Raw genomic sequence first — 25075 nt, forward strand, 5'->3', positions numbered from 1 at the left:
CATGAGCTATATTGTAATCCTCACAGAAATGCTTTATGTATAAAGTACAAGTGTCCAGTAATAGACTGTAGTTGAGCCTACAGTCATTCGAGAGAAGCAGGGCTGGTGAGTAATGCATCTCTGTTTTAACCTTAGGATTCCTATGACATTGGATACATCATTGGTCAGCTTAGAAACGGAAAGGCATATAGGCCACCTAAACTGAATAGAAAGGCTCTAAAAACAATAATACATACATAGGACCTAATAATTAGTGTCATGTATGAATATTAAATTTACTGAAATTAACATATTACCAAATTAGACTATAGGGTTATCATAGTCCATTTCTAACACATTGATACACCAGATGCCTTTTTCTTTAAATGGGAAATATGTTAGTTAAAAATAATTTCTGATAACTTTTTTTTAAATTTGGTTACACCATTTTAAATGCTTGCTACAATTACTTACTTTCTCGTACATATGGAAATCGGATGTTGGAAACAGGATCACTGGAGAAATACCACTATTTAGTATATAGCAACAGCCAATGACATTAGTTGAACAAATAACATCACTGCATAGGCAATTCTGAAACAGTTTTTAATATTTGTTTTATTTTGATGTAGGAGGGAAAACTTGCTGTGCTGACTGCGTGTTCTGCATTTTTTGGGTAAGTTCCAAAAGTGAAAGGCAGGTGAAAGCCCAGTTAAAGAGATGCTCTGCAGGAATAGAGCCCTGTTTCCAGACTGCGCCTCTGGGGATACCTGCAACAAGTTGACATTATTAAATACAATGCAGAACATTATTTTTTCATTAGTCATATTTCATTATTATGTCCCTGGTTTACATAAGATAAATTGTAAGCAAAATATCTGTCATTTCATATAAGCTCAGAAATTTTGTTTATGCTTTCCATATAGAATTTGTTCATCCCCTGCCTATTTATTCTCTAGGCCGGTATTAGCTGGAGTATATTACTTAAGGGTTGGATGGTTTATACTGCAGGACTGAGGACGTGCAACTGCCAACTGTACCCTTGGTGTCTAAACATGCAGCAGATGACTGAGCGTGTGCAACTGCCAACTAAACTGTATCCTTGGTGTTTACACATGAAGCACATGATTCAGGGTGTGTAACTGCCAACTGTACCCTTGGTGTTTAAACATACAACACATGACTGAAGGTGTGCAACTGCCAACTGTACTCTTGGTGTCTAAACATGCACCACATGAGTAAAGGTATGGGTATACAACTGCCAACAGTACCCTTGGTGACTACACATGTAGCACATGATTGAGGGTGTGTAACTGCCAACTGTACCCCTGGTGTTTAAACATACAACACATGACTGAGGTGTGCAACTGCCAACTGTACTCTTGGTGTCTAAACATGCACCACATGACTGACGGTATGGGTATACAACTACCAAATGTACCCTTGCAATCTATGCTGTAGCCGCCTCTAACTGTAAATTACGATGAAAGAAATAGTCACATTAACTTTACTGCATTAACAAACATTTTAAGGGTCTAGATGCTACGTGAAAACCCTTTTTAAGCTTGTCTTAGCCTTTATTAATGCTGAATTCCAGGATACCAAAAAATAACGACAATACATATATGGGAACCAGCTGATCTGCAAAATGATATGTAAGTCTGTCCACCTACTTTTAAGATATATACACCTCTGCTTCATCTTACTTTAAAACAGTACAGAATATCTGTTCTGAGTTGATTCACTACCCACTGGCTGGTAATTAGTCAATGGGCCTGATTAATTAAAGCTCTTCAAGGCTGAAAAGAATACTCTTTCATCAGTGAAGTTGGGTGATCCAGTAAACCTGGAATGGATTTCTTAAAAGTCATTTGCTATTTGTTAGCAAATGTTTTCAATACTGGACCAAATCCTTTCTAGGTTTGCTGGATCACCCAGCTTCACTGATCCCCCCCTGCTTTCGAGCTCCCCAGGGTATTCTCCCCTGCTTTTGAGAGCTTTAATACGTCTGTCCCAATGAAGAAGAACAAACACTTAAGGCACTTTCTCTGCTCACTCTGTTGTTAGCATATTTTCTATCAATATATGAGCTCCAGTTTCATTAGTCCCTAGAGCTGTCCATCCCTCTACCAGCGCTGCTGCTCAGAGTATTACATGAGACTGTTACCATGACAGATTCTGGGATGAACTGAATGCTATTTTATTATAAAACTAATTTTAATTTTTTAAATACATACGGTAACTACCTTGTTGGGTTTTTTTTTCACAACTGTATGAAGTAAGTTTTTAGGAAAGTACCACAAGTTTTTGGGCACTATTTCTAAAGCAGATAGTCTGACATTCCCTCAAACATTCCATGATAGAGAATCATATACTGCCATTGAAACACATGGGACTGGAAGATTCTCCACCAGGGAGATTCCTGATTTCTTGCTTTATAAATAGAGCCCTGTGTGTCATTCAGCTTAATTTTATGTCCTACTGCATAACTGTAATTCATGTGTGGAATAGGAAACCTTTGAAAGAAAAAGATGTTATTAATGTTTAATAAATAATGCAATGTTTTTGTTTTTATATTTACCTTTTATGTACTTCGCAATGATATCTGGGTTTATTTTAACAGACTGGGCTGTGGGGTCAAAGGATAAAATCTTGCGGATCAAATCACTATTCACTTTCTGAAAGGTGTAAATAATTTAAAGTTAGATTCAATTTGTCTGAATTAATTATAAAAAAAAATCATCTAATTCAATTGATAACACACCACTTTTAATACCCATAAAACAAAAGGTACAGTTTATTATTAGAGAGGTTTTATATTACCAGGATTATATTAAAAGATTCTATATAATTACAAAAAAGATCTCACACAGTTAAATATTGTAAGTGTAAAACTACTGTAAAGCTGTTGTGGAAAGTGATATGTTAGTAATAACAATGCAATAAAAATTTCTAAAATATTAAGAATTATTTGATAATGTAGGGATAACATCTTACAATTCATTATTTCATGTAAATAACATGTCGGCAAGTTACTGACATTTCTCAGTGATTAAATATAATATATTTTAACATATTTGTGATTTATTTTGAAGTCATTTTATTGTTAGTTACCATTTAAAGCCCAATTTAGGTCTTTCTTTTTATTCATGTATAATTCTGTAACCCAAATGAATTTACTTGGTTTATCTTTGGATAATATTTTCATATCCTTAGATTCCAGTGCTTTCTGCTGGTATTGCTGAGCAGCAGCTATACCAACAGCCCTAATTACCAATGTTCTCACCTAGGTTTGTATAGTAGAGAAAATGAGGGAGTGTATCTCAGCAGGTCTTTTAGGCAGTATGGTTTACTGAGAACACTTAGCCAAATTCTGGGGCCTATTGGGCTCAACAGTCATGTTTAGACTTCCTACACAAATAACAGGAAAGTGAAGGTAAAACTGTACAAATGGAGGTTACAGGAAATTATGTGACATCAGTTGGATTTTAAAACATAACTCACTTGTTTTTTGCTTTTTGACAAATTTGGCATATATCTATGCACAGCAATAGGTAGATCAATAGAACAGTAAGGATGGAAGAACTACTGTATTATATGAATATTGATTTAATGGTATTAACTCACCAATTTACACTGATTCCAGCTGTGAATCTCCTCGGATTCAGCCCACTCAGGGACAAACAGCAGTAGCACAGCTTTTAGGATGCTGTGTACCATGACTGGTGGCTCCTTGTAGCTCTTCAGTTCAGCAAATGACTGGTGATCTAGTTTGCTGACACAGTGCCTCAGATCCTGCAGCATGAAGCGGTGGAACAGGACTCCGACTTTTTTCTGTCCGGATACCTGTTCTGCTTCTGCGGTCATAATAGTAGAAAAACAGTCAAAAAAACCAAGATACTCAGGTCAGTTATTAACAAATACACTTAACTTTAAAGCATTTGATTTAAAGCTTATTCATCTGCATAGATTGTAGAAATCTCAATACAGAGTTGCAGAATCTCATGCAGAGATACCAAAGCAGAGGAATATATAGTAAAATGGCTTCCACTGAACCATGTGGCATTGATCAAATGGTAAATACAATTTTACAATAAAATATGGTATTATACAGCTAGTCCTTAGATGTGGTTTCTGGAATATTTTATTTTTTCCCTGTCCTAGGGTAGCAACATTAATTGTCCTATTCAAAGAGATATATCAAAAGACACCAAATAAGAGAAATTCTTAATTTAGGTTTACATACCCTTTATAAGTCCTCCTTTTCCTTATTATAATTTGTATGCTATTTACATCCTTACATACCAAAAATGCGTGTATAGTTTTACTTTCTTCCTTTACTTCCATCTTTTTTTTTTTGCATTAATTTATTGCCAAGACTTCCTCCTTTTTATGTTTTGGCTGTGGATATGAATATGGCTGCCAACAGTTTATTAGAGTTATAATTTGATCAGAACGTAATTACATGTGAAGGTGTGTGTAGGTATTAGCAGAGGAGAAATAAGACATCTGCTCTGTAATAAACTTAAAATATTTTAAACATCAGATCATATCTGAAGTTGGCTGTATGGCTGACATATCCTAAGTGGAAGGTAAATCAAACCGGAAGATTCTTACCATAAAACTGCACACAGATGATCCTGGGCTTGAAATGTTTAAATAGGTTGTGCATTTTTCACAAAACACTCTCCTAGATGTCCTCAGTCATTAATTGCACACACATTCAAACATAGAGGTGTTTAGTCAAGCTCAGAGACGACTTTTAGCAAACTTGATGTGTGCAAGTTAGTAGTATGGAGGAAGGTGTGTACCAACATACTAATGGCAGCTTATTTTGCTCATAAAAAAAAAGATCAAATACACACACATGTGTATATATAGTCAGGTTAACACGTTTATTGTATGCTTATCTGTCGTATAATTTATGAAGCCTTTATGATTGATTGAAAATAATGATTTTTAATCCAGTGCACCATTAGAATTAATAGTGCACTAGAATAAATATAATATGCAACAGCATACCAGTCAGACTTCTATCTATATAGACTATCAAATTTTAATCACGATCCCTTGGGAACAAGCAATAAAATTGCAAAGGAGTTTATATTCTAGTCAATGATAAGACTGCCATCTTGTGGTTAGAAAGGGTTTTGCCAGTTTCTATTTTTCTATTTGGTAATATGTAAATGTAAAAATATTACTATGTATCCCTCAGAGGTATTCACAGTATATTGTCTTTATCATAATAATAATCTTTTTTTGATGGGATGTAAAGAAAATGCATCCTGCAGCATTTGGAAATAGTTATGCTTATAAACACTTTCCAAATGCTCAAAAATGCTCCTATTAACGTGAATTGGCATTTTGGAGCATTTCTGTGTGTTTTACCTTATTTTAACTCTTCTTTGCCACATATCTTGGTTTAAAAGGTATTCACAAATGCTTAAAAACACATAAAAAGCTATATGAGTATTTATAAACATTTAAAATTAAAGTTAGTGCAGACTTAGCCTTAAGAAGTCTAAAGTTAGTTTTTGAAGGGGTTAGCTATATATTCTACCAGTATGTTGTTGGGATGTTGAAGACGTATATAAATACACAAACTCCATGTATGTTTCCTGGCTAAGAATTGGACCTGGAACAGTAATGATCCTAGCCAAAGAGCCGCCTTGTGTCATGGAAATGGATATTAGCTCATTAAGCTGTAGCATGGAGAACTCTTATTCGGATATAAGACTTAATTTAGCTTAGGACATTTTGAAAGGTGCATCTCCCATCAATATCTTTCTGGATTAGGGACAGGTGAGTAAAGACAGAGTATTACTAGTTCTGCCTGAAATGGTTGTTATGGGTATCATTTCTCCAGTCGGTGCCATGATATCATTGGGTAATAGACTTACCTAAGACAGTCTTTTCTGCTCTATCTATAAATCGCTGATCATCCAGAATTTCATTGCATGCTTCCTGCAACATCTGTAGCATTTTCTGCAGATCCTGATACTCATGAGGGGGCAGCTCTCTGCAGTGACCAGTGTTTAGGTCCAATACACCTAAAGCTCTTCCTGTATGGTCACGTATGGGTACAGCGATGTGACGTTCTCCATAGGCATCAGTGGTGATTACCTCTGAGCTATCTGCACACTTGAACAGGTAATCCCTGGTAAAAATGGAAGCTTACATTAGAACAAAATCCCTAGTAATACAGGTAGCCCCCGGGTTACATACGAGATAGGGACTGTACATACGAGACAGGGACTAGGTTTGTTCTTTAGTTGAATTTGTATGTAAGTTGGAACAGGTATATTATTTTAATAAATGCAATTAGGACAGATATTTGTCTCAACATAATATTAGGCAGTTTGTTGTCAGTTACTGTATAAAATCCTCACTGTGAGTTAATCAGAAATAAAGCAAAAAAAAACTTTATGGAGCCTAGACATTCATTAGATTGTGTGCATTGCTTCTAGAGGAAGCTGTGCTTTGATATGCAAAAAAAGAAACAACTGAAAATTTTGTCTTGCTTGTTAAAGAGTTACAAGAGGTTGCAGAAGAGATCACCCACATCAGCTGTGTTTAGCAAAAGATTTCTTCTGCAAGTCATGCAAACCCCCCCCCAAGCCTTTATCCAGCACAGGAGCGAGTAGGAAAGCCCCATTCGTAACTAGCACACGTCCGGATGTCTTTAACTACTACCTGTACTTTTTTTTTACTGTTTTCCTAAAGTATGTTTTCTATCCTTCACTTCAGCTATAACAAATTCATCTGGGCAGCAGAAAATATTTTAATTTATTCAATGATTGAACCACTCAATACCTTTGGTCAACCACTGAATAATCATATATATAATATAGAGAACAGCAAAAAAAATATTTGAAGAAATAATGGTTGCTTAAAGAATTTAGACGTGACACTTTGGGCCTGATTTATTAAAGCTTTCCAAGCCTGGAAAAGACAGATCCCGCAAACCTGGAATTATTTTGGTCCAGGATTAAAATCATTTGCCAAATAAAAGCAAATCATTTTAAGAATTCCAGTCCAAATTTGCTGGATCACCCAGGTTCACCTATGGTAGTCATTTTCATCTGAAGAGCTTTAAAAAAAATCAGATCTTTTTGTGTCATATAAGTACTTGTAATGGTCACTCCTGCTACTAAGAGTTGTCACTGGGCATTTCATGTCAACAGTGCTTATCTTGAAATGTATTTAGGACTTAATAGTGCTTACAAAGTAGTTCATAGCACAAATAAAAAAACAGACGTTCACCTGAATAGGTTGTCTCGCCTTCGTAGTGTGGCAGGATTAGTGTAGATCTCAGACGTGCCTGTGTTATTGTCTGTGTGCATCATATTTCGGAAGACATAACCCTGTGCCTAGAAAAGAGGTCCAATGAGATTCTGAGAGTCATACATTTTTTCCTTAGCTGCTGTAGAAATAAACCTGACCCTGACCACTTTTTAAAGTGTATCACCTTAGAGTTTAATAAGCAGATAGCCTAATAGCCAACCTTCACATATCGTGAGGAAGAAAGAGATTTCAATGTGGCTAAAATATACAGTTAAAAATCTAAATTTTTTCAGTTGCATTTATTAAAATCTAAACATTTTTCATGTAACAAACAATCAACAGAGTCAAAGTAACAATAAAAATATCCAAAGTTTGAAAAAAATGTTAAACAAAATATGCAGGGTGTTTTGCAGGTAAAATCGGGGAATATCCGTCACCGAAAAATCCCAGGAGTTCTGTATGAAACAAAGTATAGCAAACGAGTCTTGGGCCCCATCATTCGGGGGGGGGGGGGGGGATTTATGCACCATGAATCCTCCTCCTTACACCATGCAAAGTAGCACAACAGTAATATATTACTTCCTCCATTGTTGGGTCTGCTTCACCTTGCAGCAAAAATGGAGGTAAAAGACGGAGTGGCTGCTTGAAAGAGGGAGATCAAATGCTGGGGGAGGTAATATACTTTTAACACACTGCTGTGGCATTGTGCGCATGAGGAATACCAAAGAAGCAGCAGCTACTGGCAGAACGTCAGAAAGGGGGTAAGGAATTGTGCCAGCTTCAACTGCAAGGGCTGCATCTCTGGTGCTTACATCAGTCATTTACAAATCTTTTTGTCAATGTACTGTTGCTGGGAATCTCTGTTGATGGGAATCCCTTTATGATTTCCCCAGATTTCTTCAAACCACATTGCTGCATATGATGTATGTGATACACTCATCTGAGACACTGTTTCATGAAAACAGAAGCATATATAAGAGGTTTTACAAGCTTCATGCAGATAGTATCCCTTGTAGAAACTAAATTATAGACCTCAGAGAGACCATAGTGTTAATCTTCAATTAACTAAATGAGTGCTTTATTACATCCTAGACCAAGTTTAAGATTTTATACAGGATAACGGTACCTTGTCTACACAGGGCTCCATTAGGTAAGTGTTGATAACTCGGATGTTGGGAGCTCTGCTATAGATCCAGACAAACGCACTGCTCACAAGTTGTAAGATATCCTTCTTCTTCTGCACATGGTGGTATGCTGAACTGAATACATTCGTCACACCCTAAAGGAACATACCACAAAAAAAAAGTTGCTAGAGAAACAGATTAGAGAACTCATCATCAATGTTTAATTCCTGCAGACTGGAGAAAAAAAGAAATCTGCATAGTCAACAAATGTAGTGACAAATGTAAAAACCAGGTTACAATAAATTTGTACTAGGAAAATATGCAGGCTGACGTAATTGAAAATGCTAATTGCCTAGCTTAGTAATTGATTCAGAATAAACATTAGGATCAACGTATTCTTTCATTTGACTTCAATACCTGCCTACATGTTCTAGGGCAATAAATATTTATATTAAGTTTCCTTTAGAGACTATCCCCCTGAAGTAAAGGATATGATAGTTGGTGTAATGTGGTAACTATAAATACTTTTGTGGGGTCCAACAGAAAATACAGAAAAAAATGGTAACCATGGAGGACAATCAATAATAAACAGACTTTCAGTTTATTAAGTTGTGCCTCCTGAAGCTCTATACCCTGCAACATGCTTTACTGGCAATCTGTTTATTTGCATGATCATTGTGATTCTGAGACTGACACGGTATAAAATAAAGACCACATATGCAAACACCAGCTTTATTGGTTTAATAGTGGTCATTTGTACACACCTGATAAAAGCTGATTTCATGTGTAAGAAAGATATTTCTATCACGAGGTTCTCTTAAGGTGTCAATGCTAAGGGTCCCAAAAACCCGCTGCTGTGCATCTATTAATGGCAGTACAATAAGAGACCCCTTTCGTTCTTCTTCAGGACGATCTTTGTTCCAGAAGTGTATGTTTCCATGATATTGAACTCGAGGCACATGCTGTGGCATCCCGCTGTCCACTGCTGCAAAACTGAGACAAAAAGCATGCAAAGGTTAACACTTTTAAAAACTCTATTTAAAGTTTATTGTTTCTGTTTTATCAGTGTTATTCCATGCAACATTCTACTGCAAATTAAAAAAAGAAGATGACCTTTATTAGTTTACAGCACTCACCAAAAGATTGGCATCAAAATGGGAATCAAAAAATTGGACCAAAGCTGGGAGCGTAACAGGCAATGTGTACTTTCTAGTGCACAAGTAGCATCTGTATGCAATTTTTCAATAAATCTGAATATAATGGCAAGATATAGAGTGTGGCCAGTAAAATTGGAGACACACATATTTATTATTAAACAAGATTTATATAGCGCCAACATATTACGCAGCGCTGCACACATGCCATTGACATAATGCAGCGAACCCATAATATAAAAAAGGCTTATTCTGAAAAAACTGTCAGTAACACACGTGGGGTATTGTTTCACCTGACGCCCTTCATGTCTCTGTGCAGTGTCTTGTTCAATACATATAAAGCATCCTCTGAAGTACAGGCAACGTAACGTAGAACCTCATTCCATCTTTCTCCAGGTGAGTTTTGCTCCAGTAGAGCAAGGTTTGCACTGATCTTTTTGTTATTTCCATGGGCCTCTGCATCCTTTTTGTAAAACATAAGCAGGATTTTGAGGATATGTGTATATAGTATGGAGTATTTATGCTTAGTGCATTCTAATGAATCCTACATTTACCTTGTAAAGAGCCTGGAATACAGCTTTATATACCGCTTCCACTCTACCGCCACTGGTTTCAGCAACTGTCTGAATGTGTTGAAGCCACTTCCTCCGAGAGGCTCCACGCAGTTTTTCTGCTTGTGTACGCTCAACGCTGGAGGTCAGAAACTCAATCATGTTTTCAAAGACCTCTTCTTCAGGTCCTGGTAGTTCATGGATGACACCCAAGATGTAACTAGTGAAATCACTCACCGACAACTTTCTTGAACCTCGATTAGATTGTGAGGAGGTCAGGCTGTCTCTTCCTGTACAGAAGAAATATATACTATATATCTAAAATAGAACATCAGTCACTGGTTTCCTTAAAATAAAAAAAGAATGGATGACCTTCCAGAAAGAACTATGACTTGAATTTACAAAAATAGTGAAGAGAAACAGGCCATCTTTGATCCTGTACTTCCTAGTAAGCCTACAGGGTTTTTTTACTTGTTTTTTTTAGTTTGTGTAATAGACAATTTGAATCTGTCCACAAATTCTAGGGTGCAATCCTTTTTTTATTTTATTGGTCAATACAAGGGACAGAACAAGGTATTTGAGCTCCCCAGGCAAAAAGGACAATGTGTTTACCCCCTCATGAGCTGTGTCTGAAGCATGGGTTGTAGGTCCTGCACTTTTTGTACCCCTTCAAATGGAGGCGCACAAGTGCCTACTCCTCCGTCCAGCCCTAGCTGGTACTAATTATGAGTGTACCTGAAAGTGTACAAATGCTGTCTGATATACATTCTTTGTTAGATTTAGTGAAGTGCTTATATGCAGTATTTGAAAAGGGCAAAAGGATCCAAAATTGGCTAGGCAATCAGGCTTTTCTAAGTTCACCGCTGACAGAGCCCTGCCCAGACAAATGTTTGTTCTGGTACAATTCTAAGTTTATGATGGATAAATACATGCAACAAAGTAAATTCTAGAGAAAAACATATATCAATAGGTGGATTCAGGTTGTTGTAAAAATATAGACTTTTAATGCTTGCATGCTCCACCAAATACTACTTATTGGGTCCCACTGTTGGTCCTATAATGTGATATCCAGGCTCAGTGATCAATTGACATGCCAGGAGAAGGAGGAGAAGGAAAGCTGTGCATCAAGCCCAACTTTTGGAACAGGACAAGATTTGCATGTAATTTTACTATAGCTAGGTTAGGAGGCGCCCTCTGGACTTACGATCCCAGGCAATGCCTTACTGCAGGGGGGCGTGCACAGCCTATTCCCTCCAGCTGTTGCGCTTGTGGTAGCACTGGGGTTTCAGAATCAGTGCCCTGAGGGATTTTTCCCTCTGAATCCTCCACACTGAGGCTGCACAGCTGAAGGGAATTGGAGCTGTGTGCAGCTGATTAGCAGAGTAGTTCTTGTTTATCCCAGGCTGTCATTGGCTGCTGGGCTTTAAAGCCTCTCTGCTCCTAGTCAGATGTGCCTGTTATAGCGTCTGCTGGGCTTACCTGTGTTGGATTAATTTTTGAGTATTCTCTGTTACTGACCTGTGCCTGTTCCTGACTATGCGTTGAACTCTGCTTGTGCCTTTCCCTTTGCAGGGGCTGCTATAAGCGAAGACTGCGGGGATTATTTGGGGGATTGGTGTCTGGGGAATACTGGTAATGACCCGGGCCTTATAAGCTTTGGTTACACTGATCACATGCTTTCCACTAAAGTTAACTTCTGCTTTCTTTTTCATATGCTTAATTAAATTGGCCAATTGTATGATTGGTTTACTTTGATTTGACATACACCTCCGCTTGGTTCAATAATTGTAGTGCATATCTTAAAAAAAATCTCACCTTTAGCCATCACTTCTGATTCCATCCCCTCCTTGTATTTGGCTAAAACTCCCCCAACTTCATCAAACTCTAGGAATCCAGATCCTTCATTGTCCCATTTCTCAAACAGAGCCTGAAGGACAAGCTCCTGCTTTGCTATAAGGGCATTTTGACGAACCTATGAAGAAGGGAGAAAGAATCACAAAATAAAATTGAATTACTGGAAATAACAAATAGAATAATAGAAAACAAGTAAAATGCATGTCTTTAAACATGCCCTACAGTTTCGTATCTTTTACTAAAAACCAATGATTAAAAGTATATCTGTTATATAACAGAAAATGAAGTATAAAAAGAATTGCTGTATATTATCTCTGTACGTAACTTGAGTTTACCCAAAAAATTGTGCATACTATGATCTGACTAGTTAAGAGAGTTAGTAAATATTAGGGTAGTTTGATGTTGAAACAGAACAATTTTTCCTGCTATGCAGCCAGCCAGTATGTCACACCTCTTCCTCACTAAAGCGCAGGCGCATCTCTCTTGCGCATACGGACAGTTGTGACTCTGGGTGTGCCTGCGCTCTCAAGTTTATTCAGTTTCACCCATCCCGCCGGGCAATCAGGAAACAGTTTTTTAATTATCTCTGGCTATTTAGCTAGCTCAGACAAAGTACTTAGTGTTCGTGCAACGTGTCCCTGCTAGTGCTGAGACCCCTAGCTCTGCTGGGCATTTCCTCTAGACCTGTTTAACTCTGCTTTTCTCTGTCCAGCTCATGTGTTACCCTCTGTTTCCCAGTTCTCTTGTGCTGTTCCAGTGTTCCTCCGTGTTTGTGATTATCCCCGTTTCACCTGTGCCTCCTGTCGCTTCCAGTGCCTCCTGTATTCCCTGTGTCTGCAGTGGCCCCCCTGTCACCAGTCTTAATTTCCTGGATCTTTGGTATATGACCCTTGGCTTGTGACCTGACATCTCTTGCTTGAAACCTGCCTCGACCTAGGCCTTCCTTGACAATTCTTCTGCCCACCCTGGTGTGCCCAAGGACCACAACCTGGCAATAACCAGCAGCACAACATCCTAACCACAAGAGGCTCTGAAGAAGACCTGGTTACTGCTTAGATCTTCTCAGGGCTCACACCACTCCTCTGCAAGCCGTAGCACCCTCTAGAGGCCCAGTCTCCCCAAGCATGACACAGTAATGATAATAATTCCATTGAAACTAATGAAAATCATGGCATGTGGCCAAAGGAAGGAATGGCTGGTCGATATTTGCATGGGTTGACTGGTTATTTGTGAAGAAAAAACAGAGCAGATGGTCTAGTTTTGTAGCAGTCAGTTCTTCTGTTTTGATTCCCCTAAATATTTTTATCAAAACAAACATTTTAAAAAAATCAACATTGATGTACAATCTAATTTGTCACGATTTTCAATATTAAATCATGAAAATTACTTTAGCCAGTAAGGCAATTCTCTCCTCTTCGGTCTCCACATATTCTTTCTGAATAAAGGAAGAGAGTTTCTCGACAGCTGGAAGAGGGGCATCTCCAACAAATGTCTCCATTAATTGCACAAACTGGGGCAGGTTAAGAGCACTGTCATTGAAAGCACTGGGAATGCGTGAAGGAGCCCGGGTATTAATGTCTGAGATGATGTTGCACAGATCTGTAACAAAAAAAGGGATATAATAAGGTATGACATTGAATAATTTTGTTTTCTTTAAAAAAAAATGATAGATGAAAAACTTTTTACTAAATTACTGTATTCACAGTCTGTCTTTTTTATAAACACTGGTAAAGAAAAAATGTGTTATTTTTTATGTTCGTGAAATTTTACTTTTTTAATTTGCAAAGTATTTTTTTACCTCTAGGCTAAATCAAATTCCCCTACAATGTAAAGTGATGCTAGTAAAGTAAATCAGAATCAGTGACTGTTAAAAAATACATGACGTATAAAATACATGGGAATTAAGAAAAAGGTCCTAGGATAATATTAGAGATATAGCTATAAAATATCTTCTTTAATGTTTTTCTCTCATATACAGAAGAATGATTGCATGCCTAATTCTGGCATATAGATTATATTTATATTATAACAAATGTTACTTCTAAAGAATTTTAATATGTTATAATAATAGCTTCTAGATTTGGCAAGCAAATGTTATGTCTGGAGCTCTCCAGTCTTCACAGTGCTGAAATTGTGTTTTTACACAAAACTAATGTCTGCTCCTCCCCATCCTTATTTCCTCCAATGTGGGACACCAAGCATGTCAACAGGAATCTCCATGGCAAGGAGTCAGCAGGCATATGGTTTCCTGACATTTATATGACAGCCCACAAGACTTTCAGCTTTGGAGGTGTTTTGCAAGGCATTCACAAAAAAGCAGGTAAATCCGATAACGATGGAAGTGGTATCTTTGTCAGTCCAAGAGGGCACTCAGGACTACTTTGAATATGGATTATATAGGGAAAGTTGTGACTTAAAGAGGAGAAATGTAAATAGAAGTGGGTTCAAGCAAGTGAATAGGGACAGGCATGTCACCAACATGTCATCCCAAAAAGCATGCAGTTAGGTTAATAGAGCGGCTACTGGCTAATAGAGCGGTCTGTGTTTGGCTGTAGCAGTAGGTTCAGTACTTTTTTTTTCTATTGGTAGCTTCTGGAGGGGAACATCTTTCACCTCCTGATCTTGGTTTTGGTATTTGCATTGGTGACTGAACATAGATTGAAATAAAGAACCCAACTGTTGGATCCTACATACCACTACAGGTGACAGAGAGGAGGAAGGTCAATGGGGACTTGAAGATAGTAACATGAGTGTCATTTTTGGGTTTAAGACTTTATTGTCAGGGTCATATATACCTGAATTAACTATAATGTTGACAAGATAGTAAATAAATATAACTTTGGAGACACAAGGCTCCTTTATTAGGATGACCAACAAGACCATTTTATCAATCTATTAGATTGCAGAGAATAACCTATTTACAAAAATATGCTGCAGAGTTCCAAATAAATTTCTGTTTTCTTCTTGTGTGGTAACCAAGGCAGGAAATAAGGTGAAATCTCTCTAACAAGGACACATACAGAAATAAAAACCCTGACAAAGTTATAACCCTTCCTCACCAAACTAAAATATATGTTTTCTGTTTATTAACACCTAAAGCACCAACAACTAGCTGTATTTTTAACTAGCAAGATTTTTTACAGCAACAACTTCTTGAACAAGGCCGAGGTCATACGACTAAAAACACAAATTGGTATACACTATATAACAAAGATAATATACACTATTATTTTGTAATTAGGAGCAGTGTAATGTTTTTTTCTAATCTTATTTTCTATTAACAAAGCACCAGGAAGTGTTGTTCTAGCCTACAGTATTATATTATAAAAAGCTAATATTTTACAAGTACTGGATTCCTAAAGTACTGAGTCAGAGTATTTTGATGACTCTACTTTGTTCCAAAGAGAACAGATGATATGTGTGTTCTGGCTGCCAGACTTTCCCTTTGATCTTACAAAGAAAACACACATGACTAACTGTAAATGGCCACATCAAAGTGAACTTTGGATGTCCTATAAAAAGCTACTTCCACATGGCGCAGCACATAAAAATGTAGTATTAACTGAATGATCATATGCTTATCACAGTAAACCCACCCGAATAGCTGCAGAGAATCAGTTTGACATTTTATATACATCTTATCAGTGGGGAAATGCAGGAACATTCTTAGTGTAACATCTATGTAAATAATAGATATATACGACAGTGTTGTCCATCATAATCAAGAAGTCCTTTCCATTGTAACACATACAATATGTGTTATCACAACTTTCTATGAGTATTTATGTGTGCCCCTGATGCACCTACCCTTGGAACCCTTAAGTTGTGTCTCAAAATATGTTTTGCTACAAATTGCATAGGCTTCCTCCTCTCCTGATAAACCATTGACATTAAATGCAACTTATGAATTCCAATTAATGCCACCAATAAATGAAACCCCATCATGTTACATGTGTGGTTTTATCATAAGTTGTTAATATTGTTATCATAATTAAAGTTCCTTTTTTTAGGTATATTGAACCTTTCTGATCCTCTATGTTGGATAGTTTAGGATGTGGCTTTTGGCACTGCCACTTTCCATTAACTTTCTGGTAATTCTGCCCACCATACATCACCTTATCTTACCAAAAGGGGAAGAGCCCAGTATTGAAAATGCCAGCATAGTAAATAGTACAGATGAATTTTGCTGAAGTGCAGAGACAAAAATATATAATATAACTTACGTCACCTTATCTTACCAAAAGGGGAACAGCCCAGTATTGAAAATGCCAGCAGAGTAAATAGTACAGAAGAGTTTTGCTGAAGTACAGGGATAAATATATAATATTGTATATATTTTGGTCTTTGTGGCTATATAACTATAATTATATATGTTAGAGCTTTAGTTATCTGTTTATGTTTTGTTACCAAACACTTGGACAATTAATTCAGGCACAAATAGCAGATAGATAAATCTTGTCAATAGAGGAACATGAGGGGTGCCTTTCCTAAACAAGGTAGGAACTTCCGACATTTCACTAAATTACTAGATATTGGAGCTCATAAAATTTGTAAACTAGAACTATTTTGAATAATGGCACATAGAGAAAATCGGTTCAGCCTTTGAAGTTACATTTTCATATCATTTTAACTTTATTGTTTTGTTTTTTTAGTAGGGAAGAGATACAACTTCTAAGATTTTATTTCTGTCTGTGACTCCATCAGAACACTTTCCCCTCACTACTTGTTACTGTGTTAAGAAATGTCTAAGATATAGTTGATGCAGTTGGCACTGGGACTGAAAATCAAGGGCAATGAATAACATTGTCAGAAGTTTAAACCCCCTTCCACTGAAGAGATGTATTCAGGCATAGGAGGTATAGGCACCCTTCTAAAGAGCTTCCCAACTGGAGGGCATCACATGGTGATTATGCCCTCTTCTTGCCCTTCTCTCTGAACACTCAACAGGTCCCGTGATATACTTCTAAATTTAAAACAGGAGCATGTGCTAGAACATTTAGTAATGTTAGAGTAACAAGACACTGAAGAAAGCAATGTTCTCTTTCTTTTTCTATAATGGTGCAGGCTAGGAGTGTCTTGCTGGTTTGTTTTTGTTCCTGTAGTAGGGTTTTTCCATCAATAACAATACTAACAGAAGTTAGGGGAAGTTTCCTTAACATACACAAAGCAATAAAAATCTATATCTAAAAAAAATGTTTGGGATGTAGTTAGGCTTTAACAAAGCAAATACATACTGAATAATATAGCTGTCAAATTCAATTATTTATATAATTACCTGTAAATTTAGAGACAGTGTCATGACACTCATGTTGACTTCTGTCACCATATGAACTGTACCTGATAGCCAGATCTGAAGTCAGCAGATCACCTAAAAAAAAACAAGAATTACCTTTTGGATATTTTTAAACAATTTTTTGTATTTTGTATGGCTAAAAATATACATATGAGTATGTATAGAGTTTAGGGGTCAGGGAGGACTGCATGGGTGATCAATGTTCTCTGTCATACACAGAGATGTGTGAACAGGGATGTCATCAGTCCAGTGGAGTCACATCAGGATGGGCCTTTCTAAAATCAATACAGTGAGAACAACATACTTCTACAGCACATTTTACCGGTATATGTACACCATCATTTCAAATAAAAGTTTCTAATGTAAGTAAACTATCATAACAACTTAATATATATCCAAACCATATTAATGCTGTCACATACCTGAAACATTTATTATATGCACATTGAGGCTGAATTTATAAAGGAGTTTAAAATCTTTACACTGTGCAATATGAGTATCCAATCATAAAAAACATTGTAAAGGCAATTTTCCTTTTACTGCATTTCATTTGCACATGACTGAATAATTAAAGTGTATTACTGTATTAAGATTCCTATCTCATTTAGTAAATGAGACCAATAGTCTACCATTCTTTCTGTATGCCATGTTATGGCATTCACACTTTTTCAGTGAATAGATGAATACATTTAAGGAACCAGTATGAACAAGCAGGATAGTAGACAATGAGAGACAGTGATATTGACAAACAGAGACTTTGTTGACAACTACAGAATGACAGATGGACAGACATCAGAGTTCCAAGGTCCTTGTCTGCACATGCTAATTAACAAATAACAATACCCACTTGCACACAAAATGTCACCCTAAGGCTGGGAGAGTTTTGAGTGGCGGCAAGTGGGGCTTAGTTTGACAGTAATTTAACAATTTGACAGTATGATGGGGGAGTGTGTTATATTTGCAGGAATTATTATGGAACTAAATAGATTGGTGAGTTAAAAGTTCAGGAACACAGTCAAGAAGGAAAATGTAAAATGAAAATAAACATGAACTAATATCATGGCCACATTTATCATTATATTGAATATATCATCAAAGAGGCACTTTTATTCTCTCATGTACAGTCCTGAAGTCTAACCATGTCATGGATATCCTGATCTTTCAGATTTTGATGTATGCTGGAGTGTCTATATAGGATATAGCTCACTGATATTTTCAGATGTTTTTTCTATGTGTTCACAAACATAACTTGCAAGGAATAAAAAAGTAATGCGCAAGCTGATTATAACCAAAATCAGAAGGCCATATGTGCCATATGTGCTAGACCCTAGTGTGTTAATCAACTCAAGCCAGATATTAGTTGGATTTTATGGCATGAAGGTACATTTATTGGCGTGACCTGGAATCCATCTGCAGCTTGGTCAGTGTGTAGAATTTTTTGTGTTTATTCCATACAACATAAGCAACATCTCTTTCAGGTGTAATAAGAAGTGACCATTTTAGTTACCTGACCAAGGTTTGCCCTCAATAAAATGTGAGTCTTTGCTGCCACTGTCTTCAGCTTGTGTGGCTTGTTCACTCTCTGTTGTATCTGTTGCACCTATAAAAATAATAGTTAAGTAAACAAAAATCAATTGCAATGGTCAAGTAACATTTGTGATCATAGCTAACTTGCTAAGTGCAATTAGTCCTATGGATACAGTAAAATCATGGCTTTCATGCACACTTTAACCTCCCTAACGGTAACCCCGAGTGTGCGAGTGCGATCTCAGGTCTTCTTTCTCCTTCCTGCTTCTGCATCCGATGAGTCACCGGGGGGGGGAGTTCCCGGTGACGTCTGTGCGTGTGTACATCCCGGCCGGGCGGGGCGGGACATTCAAAATCCATTTCTATTGCATTCAATACAAAATAACTGTATTGAATGCAATACATTGGATTTTTTTGTGTAAAAGCAGTAGATTGTTTTCAAGAACATTTATTTTACAGTATATATAATAGTATGAGTATATTGTGTATTAAAATTGTGTATTGTAAATTAAATTTTTTTTTTTTAAATATATAGATTTTTTAATGTATTCAATGTATTGTTTTTAAATGATTTTGTGTTTCAAACTTTCTATACCAATACTATTATACTATACCGCAAAATAAATTTTCATGAAAAACAATGTACCGCTTTTAGACATATAAAACCGGAAAGAAATGAACTGCTAGGGAGGTTAAATATGTGACTTGTCATTGATAAAATTAGTATATCTATGCTTCAACATGTATGCTAAACCCAACATGAAAAAAAATACCTATGGAAAGTAATTATGTAATAAACTTGTCAGTAGGTGTCACAGGGAGAGCTGACGGTATAGTACCCAGACGGGTTATTTACTAAAGGAGTAGAGACCTAGCAGGAGGAACAGAAAACAAACATTCACACAGCAAAGTAATCATTCACTTTCACTTACCACTTTTTCATGTGCCGGCAAGAGCAATTATTTTTTTAAAAAATTTGCACATGATTTATTTATTTTATTTATTATTTATTTTTTAGGTAACTGTGATCTTCTCCTTAGTGAAACACTACAGTTTAAATGTCTTTGCATTTTAATAAGTTTTCTAGTGTCAACTGCAGTGTTTGACATACACATAGCCACTAGAGAAAGAAAATCTGTGCACAAACTAACATTGTTATGGTAAATATTCAAAATGTGTACATATTGAAAATATATTGTAGTCTGTTTTAATGGATCATTTAGGCTGGTTACTGCCAATCACATGTCATCAGTTTTCTTTGCTGAACTTCCATCATTGGGCCTAACTTTGTAAAGCTCTCCAAGGCTGGATAGGATACACTTTCATCAGTGAAGATGGGTGAATAGAGCAGCAAACCCATAATTTATTTATTCAGAATCATTTGCCATTTGCTAGCAAATATTTTGAATCCTGGACCAGATCCATTCCAGGTTTGCTGGATCACCCAGCTTCACTGGAGTGAATCCTCTCCAGCCTTGGAGAGCCTTAATAAATCAGACCCATTGAAAGAAATTAACTACTGAATGAAAGAAGTAGACCAAGGAAAGTAGGGCTGGGGAGGAAAGGGCTAATCGATGCTGGATTTCCTCCAGTCAGAAACTGGGATAGGTGTATGATCAACCATCTGGACAAACGTGTTACAACATCTCTACTTCTAGCCCACCTTCCCCTGCATCCCCCACATTCTTCTTCAGGTCTTCCTCTGGTGGTGTAGACTTAATTGTAATAATAGAGGCTGCAGTAGTTTGTTCTTCCCCTTTCTCTTCTGGGGGGTTAGCTCCTTCCTGAAAATCAACCCAGAAGTCTGTTGGATCCATTTCACCTATTTCAATTACTGGCCCTGAAAAATAAATATATCCATACTTAAGTAAATACACTACATACATATAAACACAAATCAAACAGGATAAATAGTGTGTGATATATATGCCACATATTACTGACATAGAAAAAAAATAATTGTTCAATATTTTGGTACCTAGAAATGTGGGATAGTGAAGATTCTGATGGTATATGTGTGTGTATATATATATATATATATACATATATATTTATATAATGCATTTATTTAATGTACCAGATTCACTTTAAGCCATTTTCTAATGTTGTACATAGAGCGGGGTGATTTTCAACACTTTTTGTGATTTTCAACACTTCCTATAATACTTCCTGTAATAAACTTGCTGGAAATGAGGAGGGACTGTCCCCCCATTTAAAACATTGGTTTACGTTCCAAGCCTATTTTATTTTGTGACTTTGAAAGATTTTCCATAATGTCCTGTCCTGACACAAAATAAGGAGGAAAAGAGTAAGCGTCTTTCTCTTTTCACAAAAAAAAAAAAAAGCTTTATCTTCAGTTATCAAATCTTTCTGCAAAGTATGTAAACTATATCTCACATTGCCGAGGGTTTCGTGGCTGCCATTCCTCCCCCTCAGAGTTTATTTTGTCAAAGAATAATTCCAAAAGGGCCAGAACCCGCTGTCTGTCCAGGAAACCAATCTAGAACAAAATTACAAAAGATAAAACTAAATAGCAAATATCTGTTTCATAGCTTTCAATAAAACATGAGTAATTCTAGAACACAGTAGTGATACAAAGATCAGTTCTGATAACCTGTTGAGTGGATATAGAGGTAAAGGTGTAGCTAAACCCAAAACATGTATTTGTAGTTTAAGTAGAGTGGAAAAGGGTAAAACCACTGTCACGTTTTTATTGCTGTGTCCTGGGGATAATTACCATCTGTATCAGTTCTAAAGATAGCAAATCATAGGAAACCCAGAACATTACAGGTATTACCAGAAAAGGAAGTGAGGGGAAATCTTTCTTTGGGAACAGCTGTCTAGGAGGGGATTTCTCCTCACTTCATGTTGTTTTCCTGAAACAGGGAATAAATGGACATCTCCCTTCTAGGACAAAGACACAATAACTAAAAGGAGTTTAATCTTCTAATTTTTATCCAAAACCTTAAATAATTACAAAATACCTTCAATCTACTCTCAGGGCAAAAATCCAAATTTCTTCACTCAAATTCAGATACTTACATTGCTTGCATTAAAAAATATGAGGTTTTAATAAATACAGAAGTGTTTTTATTTTGTGTACTTTACTGCTTTGAGCTAAGCTTTAAGAGAATAAAGCTGAAAAAACTGTATACAAACCTTAACATCTACTAACTTTATATAATAAAACTGCCTACCCTGGTAAAGTTTGTGTTTTATAACATGTCATCCAAAATTTGAAATTGCAGTAAAAGAAAACATCTTAGAATGGACCAACCTTTCCAGCATCACACACAAGAAAGAGTTCAGAAAACATTTGTCTCCAAATATCATGGCGGATGGTCTCACGGAACATGTCTGCACATTGCGCCATATGATGCAGAAACTCCTGAAAGAAGTCCGTGCTGATGTGATTGATGATCGGATATACATACTGAAAAGACAATTATCAGCGGGTATTATTAATGATCAGCGTGTGTTACAGAACTACCTACTAACACAACTATTATAGTAGAAATAAAGGAAAGATTAGGATCAATACAGCATTTAGCAGGAACATATCATTAGATACAACCAATACACACTGTGACTACAGACCTTACAAGCCATAATTCAGAAATTATTTGTTTTAGTAGCTGACATTTTTTCAAACTACTTCTCGTCTTTTACATAACCACGCAGCATGCAAAGTATGGAAAGCTTGCACTACATTGTGGGAAGTGAGGAGGTCATTTTCTTGATCACCTTTGCATAATATATTCGCTATATTTATTGAAAAGGGAGGGTTGTAACATTTCTGTACATACAATTTAGTCATGCTCTCTGCTCATTATGAGACAAACTTTGCTTAGAAAAGTTCTCAATGCTGCACAGGCCGCAAATATTAAGGTTGACTCCAATATCACTCTTTCAGGTCATGTGACAATTTTACTAAAGTACCTTGAAAAAGACAAAAGTCACCTTGAAAGTGTGTGTGAAGGCATTTTTGTTAAGTTTTGGATAGCATGGGTAACAGTCACAGCCCCTGTCTTCATTATTATTCTTTCTGCATGTCCACTAGGAACATTCACCTCCCTATTGATGACCATTAATACATGGACAGAAAATTATGGAAATCCAACATTTTACAGGTGTCACTAAAGCAAGTTATGATAAATTTCCCTATGTAGACCTGTTTTTATAGCAGTAAGAGAGAGATTCCTTTTAGATTACAGAGATTTTATGTATTTAAGTACAGGAAATGGCACACAGCTAAGAAAATAAATAAATGAATAGGACTTTTAATTCTTTCTTTAAAAGAGTCTTTATATGCAGGACATTTTAATGTCAGGTTCTTGGAACTTTTTATGGCCTACAGCAGTCCCTCCTTTACAGGCTTCACATTGTTCAGCATTGATGGATGGATGTCTGTGCATTTTTTTAATTGATAGCTGATGGCTGTACTTTAAAGCTCAGTAACTTTTATTCACCTACACTGACACATCTCTGAAGAATTTTGCCTATGCTGAATAAAATCTGATTTGGTTTGTAGGGGATTACTGTATGTCACTTATTGCTGCTATTGTACTTCCTAAAAAAAAAAGCTGTAGAAAAGTAATTAAATACCAAACAGCTAAATACTAGATAACAACCAACTTTTAAAATCAATCACATTAGGAAAACAATTTCCATAGGTTGTTAACGACAACAGTGTCACTTTAGTGGTCATCTTTAGCTTTAATAATCCAGATCTGGAGCACCCATCATTAGTATTTGGGAAAAGGGGTCAAATTCGCTAGGCCAACTGAGAATAAGCAATATGATTTACATGTAATGCATGTCCTTGCTAATAATGGACTATTAGTGGACATTTTACTGTATAATTATTTGTCATACATCAATCAATAATTAGGTATAAGGAATAAATGAGATGTGTTCACCTCTATAAACTCTTCTTCGCTTAGCTTCTGTTCCAAAGTGTCCACTGTTTCCAGCTCTTTGATCTCTGACAAACAAGGTAAGTTGCATTAGAACTATTGCTAATTATGTAATTTGTCTCTATTATATTTGTGCTGTGCATGAATGTATGTATGTTAAAATCTCTATTCACTTTAACGGGGATGCCAATACACCACAATGCATCTAATACAAGACAAGCACTTTTTTTTATAGGGGAGCCACATCACAATGCACAAATGATTCCTATTTGTGTTGTGTGCTGAAATGCAAGTGCTTAAGATGCATTAAAAGGTTGCATTGGGATGCTATTTAAAATAAATGGCACCAAACTCTAGTTAATTTGTTATAATGATTTGGAGTACTGCAATGTAAATCTCACCGTTTGCTGGTTGCTGTCGCAGTTCAAAAATGTGAAGTTTTTCTTTTTCCTTACTAATACTAATGCATGCCCTTACAAAATGTTCAGCAGGGGTTGCAATGCATTCCCATTTAAGTCTATCAAAATGGTTGACAAGTGTACTGATAATGACATGCAACAGGAAGCAGTGAAACTGCTTTTTCAACCACTCCATAACCTTCTGTGTCAGTGTTCGCCAACCTTTCGAACCTCGTGGACCACTAAATTCATAATTTTAAACCCCTCAGACCATTAATAATATTTTTTTTAAATAAATACATTTGTAAAATAATGATCTTCCTAATGGTGCCTGACGAGGACTATGGAGGCTCTGATTCATTGATCAGCTCACGGCTGGGTACACAGGTGCTCAGGGCCGATATCGGACAAGAATCTTACATGTGTATAGCGCTAGTTGTCCATCATCCAAACAACAGTCCTGGCGGATCCACGGACGATGGACGACGAACAACTGTAATGGAAGTGAAGGGGAGAGAGAGCAGGGGGGTGCTTTTCTCGCTGACCACCAGTGGTCCACAGACCAGAGGTCCACAGAACTGTGACCGCTGTTCTGTGTGACCAAGCCCTAAAGAATGGCACAATTGAAGGAGGTCACATTTCCAAACATTGCATTGTTTGTACCCATGGATGAACAGTTTGCTACCAGATCAAGATTGAGGAGGTTATTTATATAGAAAATGGGTCATCTCTACTTATTACTCCAGTTACACAACACACACATCATGACATACTGACATTAGCAGCTCTTACCTGGTTTTGGCCCTGCTGTATTTTCAGAGATTAACTCAAAGAATGACTTCAAAGCACTTTGTACCTAGAATGACACAGAATACAGTATTGCATTCTATCTTGCATTGTGGATTAGCTTGAAGGCATGAATGTATACATGAATAGTGAACTTGATTCCTGAGTCTATATAGAAAATCATACCCTGATGTTCAGTTTGCTCAGTG

The 25075-nt window shown here is 36.6% G+C and overlaps 1 protein-coding gene across 1 annotated transcript in view; it reads right to left on the reverse strand.

Moving 5' to 3' along the window:
• Window positions 1-579: 579 nt before the first annotated feature.
• Window positions 580-25075, reverse strand: part of EFCAB5 (EF-hand calcium binding domain 5) — a 30819-nt gene continuing 6323 nt past the window's right edge. The window contains exons 4-21 of the mRNA XM_072430784.1: window positions 24873-24936; window positions 23686-23750; window positions 22044-22199; window positions 21164-21266; window positions 20430-20606; window positions 18747-18839; window positions 17222-17314; window positions 13334-13545; window positions 11908-12064; window positions 10096-10382; window positions 9835-10004; window positions 9152-9380; window positions 8390-8542; window positions 7243-7349; window positions 5880-6136; window positions 3607-3836; window positions 2561-2657; window positions 580-749 (exon numbers count right to left, since the gene is read on the reverse strand). Of these exons, the coding sequence (XP_072286885.1) occupies window positions 598-749; window positions 2561-2657; window positions 3607-3836; window positions 5880-6136; window positions 7243-7349; window positions 8390-8542; window positions 9152-9380; window positions 9835-10004; window positions 10096-10382; window positions 11908-12064; window positions 13334-13545; window positions 17222-17314; window positions 18747-18839; window positions 20430-20606; window positions 21164-21266; window positions 22044-22199; window positions 23686-23750; window positions 24873-24936 (2802 nt within the window). The 3' untranslated portion in view covers window positions 580-597. The remainder of the gene's footprint in view (window positions 750-2560; window positions 2658-3606; window positions 3837-5879; window positions 6137-7242; window positions 7350-8389; window positions 8543-9151; window positions 9381-9834; window positions 10005-10095; window positions 10383-11907; window positions 12065-13333; window positions 13546-17221; window positions 17315-18746; window positions 18840-20429; window positions 20607-21163; window positions 21267-22043; window positions 22200-23685; window positions 23751-24872; window positions 24937-25075) is intronic.

The sequence above is a fragment of the Pyxicephalus adspersus genome, chromosome 1 (assembly GCF_032062135.1).
Source record: "Pyxicephalus adspersus chromosome 1, UCB_Pads_2.0, whole genome shotgun sequence".
NCBI lineage: Eukaryota > Metazoa > Chordata > Amphibia > Anura > Pyxicephalidae > Pyxicephalus > Pyxicephalus adspersus.